The following is a 13278-nucleotide window of genomic DNA, read 5'->3' as shown; positions in this document are numbered from 1 at the left end:
AATTCTTTTTTTTGTATTCTCACTTTTATTATTTACAAATTTGAAATTTATTACAAGAAAAATTCTAAGTTTGTTGCATGATGAATTGTAGAAAATAAGCAACAAATTTGTATTTGTGCAAAACTTATATAGAATGCTTCTACATGATTCATAATTTTCTATCAATTTTACTACTCATTTATGTTTTTGTTAAACAATATTTTCAATTTTTTGTTTTTTAATTATGAGAAATTTCCAATTTAGAGAAAAAATGAAATACCTATATACTCATTGCCTGGACTTAGCGGACATTAACATTTTATTCTATTTGCTTCTGGTTGCTTCATTTTTTTAAGAAGTATAGTTGATTTACAATATTTTATTAGTTTTAGGTATACAACATAGTGATTCAGTATTTTTATAGCTAACAGTCCTTTTAAATTACTATAAAATATTAGCTATATTCCATGTGCTGTATAATATATCCTTGTAGCTTATTTACTTTACACATAGTAGTTTGTGCCTCTTTAGAATTCTTAAATATTTGACAAAATTGGAAAATCCTCCCTTAAGCAAACTTTCCAAAAAAGGAGAACATTCTATATTTCGCTTTATGAGGCTGTTTTAATCTTGATGTCAAAAACAGACAAAGACAAAAGTAGAAATGGAAGTTGTAGAGCAATCTTATCTGTAAACACATATATGAACCAATCTTAACAATTATTAATAAACTGAATGCAACAACATACTTTAAAGAAAAAAATCTTACGACGTGAACCCAGAATGCAAATATGGTTTATCATTAATTAAATCCATTAATACAACCTACTCAATTCACATATTTAAAAAAAAACCTTATGTTTACCTCAGTATACAGAAAAGCCTTTGATAAAATTCAACACCACTTCAGGTTTAACAACAACAACAACAAAAATTCTCTTCATTAACTGGTAACAGAAGGAAAACAATTTTTTGTTACCTTTCAATGGTCTCTACCAAAAAAATGCATATATGTTTGACTTTATAGTCAAATAGTAGAATCATTCTCTTTAAAATTAGAAAAAAAGTCACGATAATGCCTTCTATTCAATATTATACCTGTCCTAGCCAGCATAATAAAAGAAGACATAAGGATTAGAAATAGAGAAAGAAATAGAAAGCTATCAATGAACACACACACACAAACACGAGGAAGTACACTAAATGTGAAGTGAAATGCAAAACAATGCCTTGGCCAAGGATATAGAGCTGGTGAGGAGCAGAGCCAGGAATTCACATTTCATTTGGGTCCAAAGTCTGGAGTCAACAACTTCTAATCTACTGTCTAGTGACCCACTTCAACTGTAATACAAAATGCAGTATTATTCCTCATAAATTTCCTTGCCAAAGTATTACCCAAATTAATATATATATGTGTGTGTGTGTATACATATATATATATATATATATATATAAGCAACAATTCAAAATCTTCCTTTAGATTTTGTTCTTCCTGTTTTTACATTTTTTCCACTCTTTCAATATGATAAAAAGTGCACAGTGAATATTCTTGGTCTTTGTATGTATAAGTTAGTCGCTTTAAAAATTTTTTTTTAATTTTTATATTTTATAATTAATTTTTATTGGAGTACAGATGCTTTACAACGTTGTATTAGTTTCTACTGTATAGCAAAGTGAATCAGCTATATATATATACATATGTCCCCTCTTTTTTGGATTTCCTTCCCATTTAGGTCACCACAGAGCACTGAGTAGAGTTCCCTGAGCTATATACAGTGTGTTCTCATCAGTTATCTATTTTATACGCAGTATCAATAGTGTATATATGTCAATCCCAATCTCCCAATTCATTCCACCCCCACTTCCCCCCTTGGTGTCCATACGTTTGTTCACTATGTCTGTGTCTCTATTTCTGTTTTGCAAATAAGATCATATATACCATTTTTCTAGATTCCACATATATGCGTTAATATACGATATTTGTTATTCTCTTTCTGACTTAGTTCACTCTGTATGACACTCTCTAGGTCCATCCACATCTCTACAAATGACCCAATTTCATTCCTTTTTGTGGCTGAGTAATATTCCATTTTATATATGTACCACATCTTCTTTATTCCTCTGTTGATGGACGCTTAGGTTGCTTCCATGTCCTGTCTATTGTAAATAGAGCTGCAGTGAACATTTTGGTACATGACTCTTTTTGAATTATCATTTTCTCAGGGTATATGCCCAGTAGTGGGATTGCTGGGTCATATGGTAGTTCTATTTTTAGTTTTTTAAGGAACCTCCATACTGTTCTCCATAGTGGCTGTATCAATTTACATTCCCACAAACAGCATAGGAGGGTTCCCTTTTCTCCACACCTTCTCCAGCATTTATTGTTTGCAGACTTGTTAATGATGGCCATTCTGACTGGTGCGAGGTGATACCTGGTTGTAGTTTTGATTTTCATTTCTCTAATAATTAGTAATGTTGAGCATTTTTTCATGTGTTTGTTGGCCATCTGTATGTCTTCTTTGGAGAAATGTCTATTAAGGTCTTCTGCCCATTATTTGATTGAGCTGCTTGTATACTTTGGAGATTAATTCTTTGTCAGTTGCTTCATTTGCAAATATTTTCTCCCATTCTGAGGGTAGTCTTTTCGTCTTGCTTATGGTTTCCTTTGCTGTGCAAAGCTTTTAATTAGGTCCCATTTGTTTATTTTTGTTTTAGTTTTCATTATTCCAGGAGGTGGATCGAAGAAGATCTTGCTGCAATTTATGTCAAAGAGTGTTGTGCCTATGTTTTCCTCTAAGAGTTTTATAGTGTCTGGCCTTACATTTAGGTCTTTAATCCATTTTGAGTTTATTTTTGTGTATGGTGTTAGGGAGTGTTCTAATTTCATTCTTTAATGTGGAGCTGTCCAGTTTTCTGAGCATCACTTATCGAAGAGGCTGTTTTTTCTCCATTGTATATTCTTGCCTCCTTTGTCATAGCTTAGGTGACCATAGGTGCCTGGGTTTATCTCTGGGCTTTCTATCCTGTTCCATGGATCTATATTTCTGTTTTTGTGCCAGTACCATGCTGTCTTGATTACTGTAGCTTTGTAGTATAGTCTTAAGTCAGGGAGCCTGATTCCTCCAGCTCCGTTTTTCTTTCTCAAGATTGCTTTGGCTATTCGGGGTCTTTTGCGTTTCCATAAATATCGTAAAATTTTCTGTTCTAGTTTTGTGGAAAATGCCATTGGTAATTTGATAGGGATTGCATTGTTTCTGTAGATTGTTTTTGGTAGTATAGTTATTTTCACAAAATTGATTCTTCCAATCCAAGAACATGGTATATCTCTCCATCTGTTTCTGTCATCTTTGATTTCTTTCATCGGCATCTTATAATTTTCTGAGTACTGGTCTTTTGCCTCCTCAGGGAGGTTTATTCCTGGGTATTTTATTCTTTTTGTTGCAATCGTAAATAGGATTGTTTTCTTAATTTCTCTTTTTGATCTTTCATTGTTAGTGTATAAAAATGCAATAGATTTTTATGTATTAATTTTGTATCCTGCAACTTTACTAAATTTATTGATTAGCTCTAGTAGTTTTCTGGTAGCATCTTTAGGGCTTTCTGTGTATATAGTACCATGTCATCTGCAAACAGTGACAGTTGTACTTCTTCTTTTCCAATTTGGGTTCCTTTTATTTCTTTTTCTTTTCTGATTGCCGTGGCTAGCACTTACAAGACTATGTTGAATAACAGTCGTGAACGTGGATACCCTTGTCTTGTTCCTGATCTTAGAGGAAATGCTTTCAGTTTTTCACCATTGAGAATAACGTTTGCTGTGGGTTTTCCATATGTGGCCTTTATTATGTTGAGCTAGGTTCCCTCTCTGTCTACTTTCTGGAGAGTTTTTATCATATATCGGTGTTGAATTTTGTCGAAAGCTTTTTCTGCATCTATTGAGATGATCATATGGTTTTTATTCTTCAATTTGTTAATATGGTGTATCACATTGATCGATTTGCATATATTGAAGAATCCTTGCATCCCTGGGATAAATCCCACTTGATCATGGTGTATGATCCTTTTAATGTGTTGTTGGATTCTGTTTGCTGGTGTTTTGTTGAGGGTTTTTGCGTCTATGTTCATCAGTGATATTGGCCTGCAGTTTTCCTTTTTGTGATATCTTTGTCTGGTTTTGGTATCAGGGTGATGGTGGCCTCATAGAATGAGTATGGGAGTGTTGCACCCTCTGCAATTGTTTGGAACAGTTTGAGCAGGATAGGCTTTAGCTCTTCTCTAAATGATTGATAGAATTCGCCTGGAAAGCCATCTGGTGCTGGACTTTCGTTTGTTGGAAGATTTTTAATTACAGTTTCAATTTCATTACTTCTGATTGATCAGTTCATATTTTCTGTTTCTTCTTGATACAGTGTTCAAGGTTGTACTTTTCTAAGAATTTGTCCATTTCTTCCAGGTTGTTCATTTTTCTAGCATATAGTTGCTTGTAGAAGTCTCTTATAATTCCTTGTATTTCTGTGATGTCAGGTGTAACTTCTCCTTTTTCATTTCTAATTTTTTTGATTTGAGTCCTTGCCCTTCTTTTCTTGATGAGTCTGGTTAAAGGTTTATCAATTTTTGTTTATCTTCTCAAAGAACCAGCTTTTAGTTTTATTCATCTTTGCTATTGTTTTCTTCATTAGGTTAGTTTCTTGTAAGTTTATTTTCTTTGTATACATTCAAATGAGTGGGATTAATAGGTCAAAAATTGTGGCTATGGCTATTGAAATATATTGGCAAATTTTATTCTAAAGCGATTTGTAGTGATCATGGAAAGGTATATGATTATATGTGTGTTTCTAATTATACAATTAACTCTTGGATTAAGAGCTTCTTTAAATGGTGCTTATATTCGATAGTGGTTGTTCTACTAGTTTATTAATATGGTATATGTAAGTCTTTTTTTAAAAAACTAGGTTTTGTATTACAAAATAAGTTGCTGATAGTTTTATTTGTATTTTAGCTATATTACTTATTTTTTAGTATACATGTGACTATTATTATTGAAGCTAGAAGTCAGGGGCTAACTCATATAATTCTAACGTTTTATATGTTTAAAATTTTCATGATAAAAAACCTCTGAGAAATTTTTTTCAAATCACTTGAATTAATAATGGTTAAAAGGTAAAGCTATATAAGCAAAAGAGTCCTTTAATTTTTTAAAAATAATTTCAAATTTTCACGTGGTGAAATATTTTGCTGCCTTTGGTTTACCTCAGAATTAGAAAAGGGGATCAAGTCACACTATGTCCACCATATACCGAAGAGGCAGTACAGCCTAGTGGATAAGACCATACAATTAGGGAGAAAACTGCCTGCATTTAAATCCCAGCTCTGGGACTTTAAATAAATTTCTTTACTTTTCTAAGCTTTCCTTTTCTCTCTAAAAGTGCTCATACTGAGGTTGTTGGGAAGACTATATAAGCTGTGTGCATAAGGTACTTAGAATAGTATTTGGCTCATAGTCAGCACTGAATAAGACTTAGCTGTTATTATGGCAAAAGTACTGGATATATATACGTACTGACTGGTAATAGAATAGATATTATAGTAAACCTCTACTCCACTTCTGCTCCATCATACTTTTCTTATTTTTAATTTTGGAGCATTTTATAACCAGAGTGATTGATGTTTCTGTTTTGTTCCTTTGTTTCTGGGTAGGTGGAAACATAACATGTTCAACATGTACAGAGAAGAGGTGGGCAAAAAAGATATAAAAGAGCTACTTCTCGGATTTTGGCTTGAACTTTCTCTCCTTATACACTCAAATCGTATTCTTTTATTTTCCTGTTATTTATTTTCCAGATTAAATGCATTTATGGAAAAAGGAAAATTGAATAATAAGATGATAGCAGAATATTGTAATACGGCAGTGGATTCCTCAGTGGAAAACAACATGTATGTAAACAAAGTGTGGGTTCAGTGTGAGAATGAAAGTTGTTTGAAATGGAGATTTTTGTCAAGTGAGGATGCAGCCAAAGTTGATCACAATGAACCATGGTACTGCTTCATGAACACTGATTTAAGGTACAATAAGTGCTCTGTCTCTGAAGAAGACTTTCCTGAAGAGTCTCAGCTTCATCAAAGTGGATTTAAGATCGTCTATTCACAGCTCCCTCTTGGAAGCCTGGTTTTGGTAAAATTACAGACTTGGCCAAGGTAAGATTTTTGTTGCTGTTTTATAATAAACTATTGAGGTATAGTCTTGCTAAGTTTATTAACTTTCAAAACTTTTCAAAGAATCAACTTCTTCCCTATTGTTGTCTAACTTCTTATTTATTATTTTTTGATCTCATTGTTATTCTTTCCCTGACTTCTTTGGGTTTAATTCTTGTTTTTCTAGTTTCTTAAACTGGAAACTTAGATAACTGACTCATATCCGTTTCCCTCCTTATATGAGCAATTAAAGCTATGGATTTCTCTTATTAAGTACTTCTTCAGTTACATCTCACAAATTTTAATATGTTGTATTTTATTACTATTCAGTTTGTGATTTCTTCTTTGAAATGAGTTATTAGAAGTGTGTTTTTAAATTATAAAATATGCAGGATTCTAAAAATGTCTTATTGTTATTGATTCCTAATTTAACTGTTGTAGTCTGTTTCATTGAATCTTGATTTATGGCACAGGATGACCTATCCTGAAAAAAATTTATATTCTGTAACTGTTGCCTAGATGCCTAAAAGATTTTTTTCTTTTTCTTTAGATAGTTGTATATTTACTGCTGTATGGCTCAGTTTTTCCTGTTCTGAGTTTATTTCCCAAGTATGCAATGTGCATTTTCAGTGTATGGTTTCAAATTTTTTATTTCAATAACATTTTTTTTTAAATTTTAAGCAGTTTATTCAGTTGCATTGCTTTGATTTTATTTTGGGACTTCTGTAGTACTGATAGTGAATCTTCTTTGGTTAGCTTTGGTATTACTTTTTTCTTCCACTGTTATCATCTTTTCATTTTTTTAATTTAAATATTTTTCCCTTTCCATCTTTTATTTTTCTGAAGGAGTTACAAATTGAGCTTATTTTTTCTGTGTTCCTTCCAGTTTAGTCTTTATTGAAAACTTTATAATTTCTTTCATGAGTTTTGATGCCTCTCTTTTTATTTTTCTTAATTTTTAAATTATTTTAAACATCTTTACTGGAGTATAATTGCTTTACAATGTTGTGTTAGTTTTTGCTGTATAACAAAGTAAATCAGCTCTATGTATACATATATCCCCATATGCACTCCCTCTCGTGTCTCCCTCCCACCCTCCATATCCCACCCTTCTAGGTGCTAACAAAGCACCAGAGTGATCTCCCTGTGCTGTGCGGCTGCTTCCCACTAGCTACCTATTTTACATTTGGTAGTGTATATATGTCAATGCCACTCTCTCACTTCTTCCTAGCTTACCCTTCCCCCTCCCCATGTCCTCACGTCCATTCTCTATGTCTGCATCTTTATTCCTGTCCTGCCCTTAGATTGTTCAGAACCTTTTTTTTTTTTTTTTAGATTCTGTATATATGTGTTAGCATGCAATATTTGTTTTTCTTTTTCTGACTTACTTCACTCTGTATGACAGACTCTAGGTCCATCCACCTCACTACAAATAACTCAATTTTGTTTCTTTTTATGGCTGAGTAATATTCCATTGTATATATGTGTGCCACATCTTCTTTATCCATTCATCTGTCAGTAGACACTTAGGTTGCTTCCATGTCTTGCTTATTGTAAATAGTGCTGAAATGGACATCGTGGTATATGACTCTTCCTGAATTATGGTTTTCTCAGGGTATATGCCCAGTAGTGGGATTGCTGGGTCATATGGTACTTCTATTTTTAGTTTTTTAAGGAACCTCCATACTGTTCTCCATAGTGGCTGTATCAGTTTACATTCCCACCAACAGTGCAAGAGGGTTCCTTTTTCTCCACACCCTCTCCAGCATTTATTGTTTCTAGATTTTTTGATGATGGCCAATCTGACTGGTGTGAGGCGATACCTCATTGTAGTTTTCATTTGCATTTCTCTGATGATTAGTGATGTTGAGCATCCTTTCATGTGTTTGTTGGCCATCTGTATATCATCTTTGCAGAAATGTGTATTTAGGTCTTCTGCCCATTTTTGTATTGGGTTGTTTGTTTTTCTGATATTGAGTTGGATGAGCTACTTGTAAATTTTGGAGATTAATCCTTTGTCAGTTGCTTCGTTTGCAAATATTTTCTCCCATTCTGAGGGTTGTCTTTTCGTCTTGTTTATGGTTTCCTTTGCTGTGCAAAAGCTTTTAAGTCTCATAAGGTCCCACTTGTTTATTTTTGTTTTATTTCCATTTCTTTAGGAGGTTGGTCAAAACGGATGTTGCTGTGATTTATGTCAAAGAGTGTTCTTCCTATGTTTTCCCCTAAGAGTTTTATAGTGTCTAGCCTTACATTTACGTCTTTAATCTATTTAGAGTTTATTTTTGTGTATGGTGTTAGGGAGTAGGGAGTGTTCTATTTTCATTCTTTTACATGTAGCTGTCCAGTTTTTCCAGCACCATTTATTGAAAGGACTGTCTTTTCTCCATTGTATACTCTTGCCTCCTTTCTCAAACATAAGGTGACCGTATGTGCATGGGTTTATCTCTGGGCTTTCTATCCTGTTCCATGGATCTATATTTCTGTTTTTGTGCCAGTACCATACTGTCTTGATTACTGTAGCTTTGTAGTATAATCTGAAGTCAGGAAGCCTGATTTCTCCAGCTCCATTTTTCTTTCTCAAGATTGCTTTGACTATTTGGTGTTTTTTCTGTTTCCATATAAATTGTGAAATTTTCTGTTCTAGTTCTGTGAAAAATGCCATTGGTAGTTTGATAAGAATTGCATTGAATCTGTAGATTGCTTTGTGTAGTATAGTCATTTTCACAGTATTGATTCTTCCAATCCAAGAACATGGTATATCTCTGCATCTGTTTTTATCATCTTTAATTTCTTTCATCAGTTCCTTATAATTTTCTGCATACAGGTCTTTTGTCTCCTTAAGTAGGTTTATTCCTAGGTATTTTATTCTTTTTGTTGCAGTGGTAAATGGGAGTGTTTCCTTAATTTCTCTTTCAGATTTTTCATCATTAGTGTACAGGAATGCAAGAGATTTCTGTGCATCAGTTTGTATCCTGCTACTTTACCAGATTCATTGATTAGCTCTAGTAGTTTTCTGGTAGCATCTTTAGGATTCTCTATGCATAGTACCATGTCATCTGCACACAGTGACAGCTTTACTTCTTCTTTGACGAGTTGGATTCTTTTTATTTCTTTTTCTTCTCTGATTGCTGTGGCTAAAACTTCTAAAACTATGTTGAATAATAGTGGTGAGAGTGGGCAACCTTGTATTGTTCCTTATCTTAGTGGATATGGTTTCAGTTTTTCACCATTGAGAACAATGTTGGCTGTGGGTTTGTCATATATGGCCTTTATTAGGTTGAGGTAAGTCCCCTGTTTTCCTACTTTCTGGAGGGTTATTATCATAAATAGGTGTAAGCTTTTGTTGAAAGCTTTTTTGGCATCTGTTGAGCGTTTCATATGGTTTTTCTTCTTCAGTTTGTTAATATGGTGTATCACATTGATTGATTTGCGTATATTGAAGAATCCTTGCATTCCTGGGATAAACCCCAGTTGATCATATTGTATGATCCTTTTAATGTGCTGTTGGAATCTGTTTGCTAGTATTTTGTTGAGAATTTTTGCATCTATGTTCATTAGTGATATTGGCCTGTAGTTTTCTTTTTTTGTGACATCTTTGTCTGGTTTTGGTATCGGGGTGATGATGGTGGCCTCAGAGAATGAGTTTGGTAGTGTTCCTCCCTCTGCTATATTTTGGAAGAGTTTGAGTAGGATAGGTGTTAGCTCTTCTCTAAATGTTTGATAGATTTTGCCTGGGAAGCCATGTGGTCCTCAGCTTTTGTTTGTTGGAAGATTTTAAATCAGTCTCAATTTCAGTGCTTTTTTTTTTTAATTTTTATTTATTTATTTATTTATTTATGGCTGTGTTGGGTCTTCGTTTCTGTGCGAGGGCTTTCTCTAGTTGCAGCAAGTGGGGGCCACTCTTCATCGCAGTGCGCGGGCCTCTCACTATCGCGGCCTCTATTGTTGCGGAGCACAGGCTCCAGACACGCAGGCTCAGTAATTGTGGCTCACAGGCCTAGCTGCTCTGCAGCATGTGGGATCTTCCCAGACCAGGACTCGAACCCATGTCCCCTGCATTAGCAGGCAGATTCTCAACCACTGCGCCACCAGGGAAGCCCCAATTTCAGTGCTTTTGATTGGTCTGTTTATATTGTCTATTTCTTCCTGGTTCAGTCTCAGAAGGTTGTGCTTTTCTAAGAATTTGTCCGTTTCTTCCAGGTTGTCTGGTTTTTTTGGCATATTGTTGCTTGTAGTAATCTCTTATGATCCTTTGTATTTCTGCAGTGTCAGTTGTTACTTCTCCTTTTTCATTTCTAATTCTGTTGATTTCAGTCTTCTCCCTTTTTTTCTTGATGAGTCTGGCTAATGGTTTATCAATTTTGTTTATCTTCTCAAAGAACCAGCTTTTAGTTTTATTGATCTTTGCTATCGTTTCCTTCATTTCTTTTTCATTTATTTCTGATCTGATCTCTTTGATTTTTTTCCTTCTGCTAACTTTGGGGTTTTTTGTTCTTTTTTCTCTAATTGCTTTAGGTGTAAAGTTAGGTTATTTATTTGAGGTGTTTCTTGTTTCTTGAGGTAGGATTGTATTGCTATAAACTTCCCTCTTAGAACTGCTTTTGCTGCATCCCATAGGTTTTAGGTCGTCGTGTTTTCATTGTCATTTGTTTCTGGGTATTTTTTGCTTTCCTCTTTGATTTCTTTAGTGATCTCTTGGTTATTTAATAGCATATTGTTTAGCTTCCATGTGTTTGTATGTTTTACAGTTTTTTTTCTGTAATTGATTTCTAGTCTCATAGCGTTTTGGTCGGAGAAGATACTTGATACAATTTCGACTTTCTTAAATTTACCAAGACTTGATTTGTGGCTCAAGGTATGATCTATCCTGAAGAATGTTCCATGAGCACTTGAGAAGAAAGTTTATTTTGTTGTTTTGGATGGAATGTCCTATAAGTATCAATTAAGTCCATCTTGTTTAATGTATCACTTAAAGCTTGTGTTTCCTTACTTATTTTCATTTTGGATGATCTGTCATTGGTGAAAGTGGGGTGTTAAAGTCCCCTACTATGATTGTATTACTGTCGATTTCCCCTTTTATGGCTGTTAACATTTGCCTTATGTATTGAGGTGCTCCTATTTTTGGTTCATAAATATATACACTTGTTATATCTTCTTCTTGGATTGAACCCTTGATAATTATGTAGTGTCCTTCTTTGTCTCTTGTAATAGTCTTTATTTTAAAGTCTGTTTTTCTGATATGAGAGTTGCTCCTCCAGCTTTCATTTGATTTCCATTTGCTTGGAATATCTTTTTCCATCTTCTCACTTTCAGTCTGTATGTGTCCCTAGGTCTGAAGTGGATCTCTTGTAGACAGCATATATACGGATCTTTTTTTAGTATCCATAAGCCAGTCTGTTCCTTTTGGTTGGCACATTTCATCCATTTACATTTAAGGTAATTATCGATATGCATGTTCCTATTATCATTTTCTTAATTGTTTTGGGCTTGTTATTGTAGGTGTTTTCCTTCTCTTTTCTTTCCTGCCTAGAGAAGTTCCTTTAGCATTTGTTGGAAAGCTGGTCTGGTGGTGCTGAATTCTCTTAGCTTTTGCTTGTCTGTATAAGTTTTAATTTCTCCGTCGAATCTGAATGACATCCGTGCTGAGTAGAGTAATATTTGTTGTAGGTTTTTCCTTTCATCACTTTAGATACATCATGCCACTCCCTTCTGGCTTGCAGAGTTTCTGCTGAAAGATCAGCTGTTAACCTTATGGCAATTCCCTTGTATGTTATTCGTTGCTTTTCCCTTGCTGCTTTTAATATTTTTTCTTTGTATTTAATTTTTGATGGTTTGTTTAATATGTGTCTTGGCATGTTTCTCCTTAGATTTATCCTGTATGGGACTCTCTGCTCTTCATGGACTTGACTGACTATTTCCTTTCCCATATTAGGGAAGTTTTCAATGATAATCTCTTCAAATATTTTCTCAGTCCCTTTCTTTTTTCTTCTTCTTCCTGGACTCCTATAATTTGAATGTTGATGCATTTAATGTTGTCCCAGAGGTCTCTGAGACTGTCCTCAATTCTTCTCATTCTTTTTTCTTTAGCCTGCTCTTCAGTAGTTATTTCCACTATTTTATTTTCCAGGTCACTTATCAGTTAGGCTGCTATTGATGCCTTGTAGAGAATTTTTAATTTCATTTATTGTGTTGTTCATCATTGTTTATTTGTTCCTTAGTGCTTCTAGGTCCTTGTTAAACGTTTCTTGTGTTTTCTCCATTCTGTTTCCAAGATTGTGGATCATCTTTACTATCATTACTCTGAATTCTTTTTCATGTAGCTATTTCCTTTCATTGCTTTGGTCTTGTGGGATTTTACTTTGCTCCTTCATCTGCTGCATATTTCTCTGTCTTCTCGTTTTGCTTAACTTACTGTGTTTGGCATCTCCTTTTCACAGCCTGCACGTTCATAGTTCCTGTTGTTTTTGGTGTCTGCCCCCAGTGGGTAAAGTTGGTTCAGTGGGTTGTGTAGGCTTCCTGGTTGAGGGGACTGGTGCTTGTGTTCTGGTGGATGAGGCTGGATCTTGTCTTTCTGGAGGGGAGAATCGCATCCAATTGTGTGTTTTGGGGTGTCTGTGGACTTAGTATGATTTTAGGCAGCCTCTCTGCTAATGAGTGGGGTTGTGTTCCTGTGTTGTTAGTTGTTTGGCATGGGTTGTCCAGCACTGGAGCTTGCTGGTCATTGAGTGGAGCTGGGTCTTAGCATTGAGATGGAGATCTCTGGGAGAGCTCTCACCAATTGATATTACATGGAGCTAGGAGGTCTCCAGTAGTCCAATGTACTGAACTCGGCTTTCCCACCTCAGAGGCTCAGTACTGACACCCAGCTGGAGCACCAAGATCCTGTCAGCCACACAGCTCAGAAGAAAAGGGAGAAAAGAAAGAAAGAAAGAAAAAAGTAAAATAAAATACAATAAATAAGTTATTAAAGTAAAAAATAAAACAATATTATTAAAAGAAAAACATAAAAAAGCAATAAAAAAAAGAGGAGAGCAACCAAACCAATAAACAAATCCACCAATGATAACAAGTGCTAAAAACTATACTAAGATATACATAAATTTCAGAAAC

General features: G+C 34.5%; 1 protein-coding gene across 4 annotated transcripts in view; it reads left to right on the top strand.

Moving 5' to 3' along the window:
• ZCWPW2 (zinc finger CW-type and PWWP domain containing 2) overlaps positions 1–13278 on the top strand; it is a 140308-nt gene that overhangs the window by 55779 nt on the left and 71251 nt on the right. For 3 of the 4 annotated variants that reach the window (XM_082348726.1, XM_082348725.1, XM_082348728.1), the window contains one exon: positions 5818–6171. In XM_082348726.1, coding sequence (XP_082204852.1) covers positions 5831–6171 — 341 coding nt within the window. In that variant the 5' untranslated portion in view covers positions 5818–5830. Of the gene's footprint in view, positions 1–5673; positions 5711–5817; positions 6172–13278 lie in introns of those variants that run through there. The other variant, XM_082348727.1, reaches the window with a different exon arrangement.

The sequence above is a fragment of the Balaenoptera borealis genome (genome assembly GCF_965194805.1).
Source record: "Balaenoptera borealis genome assembly, chromosome: 12".
Taxonomy (NCBI): Eukaryota; Metazoa; Chordata; class Mammalia; order Artiodactyla; family Balaenopteridae; genus Balaenoptera; species Balaenoptera borealis.
This window is presented reverse-complemented; position numbering and strand designations above follow the sequence as displayed.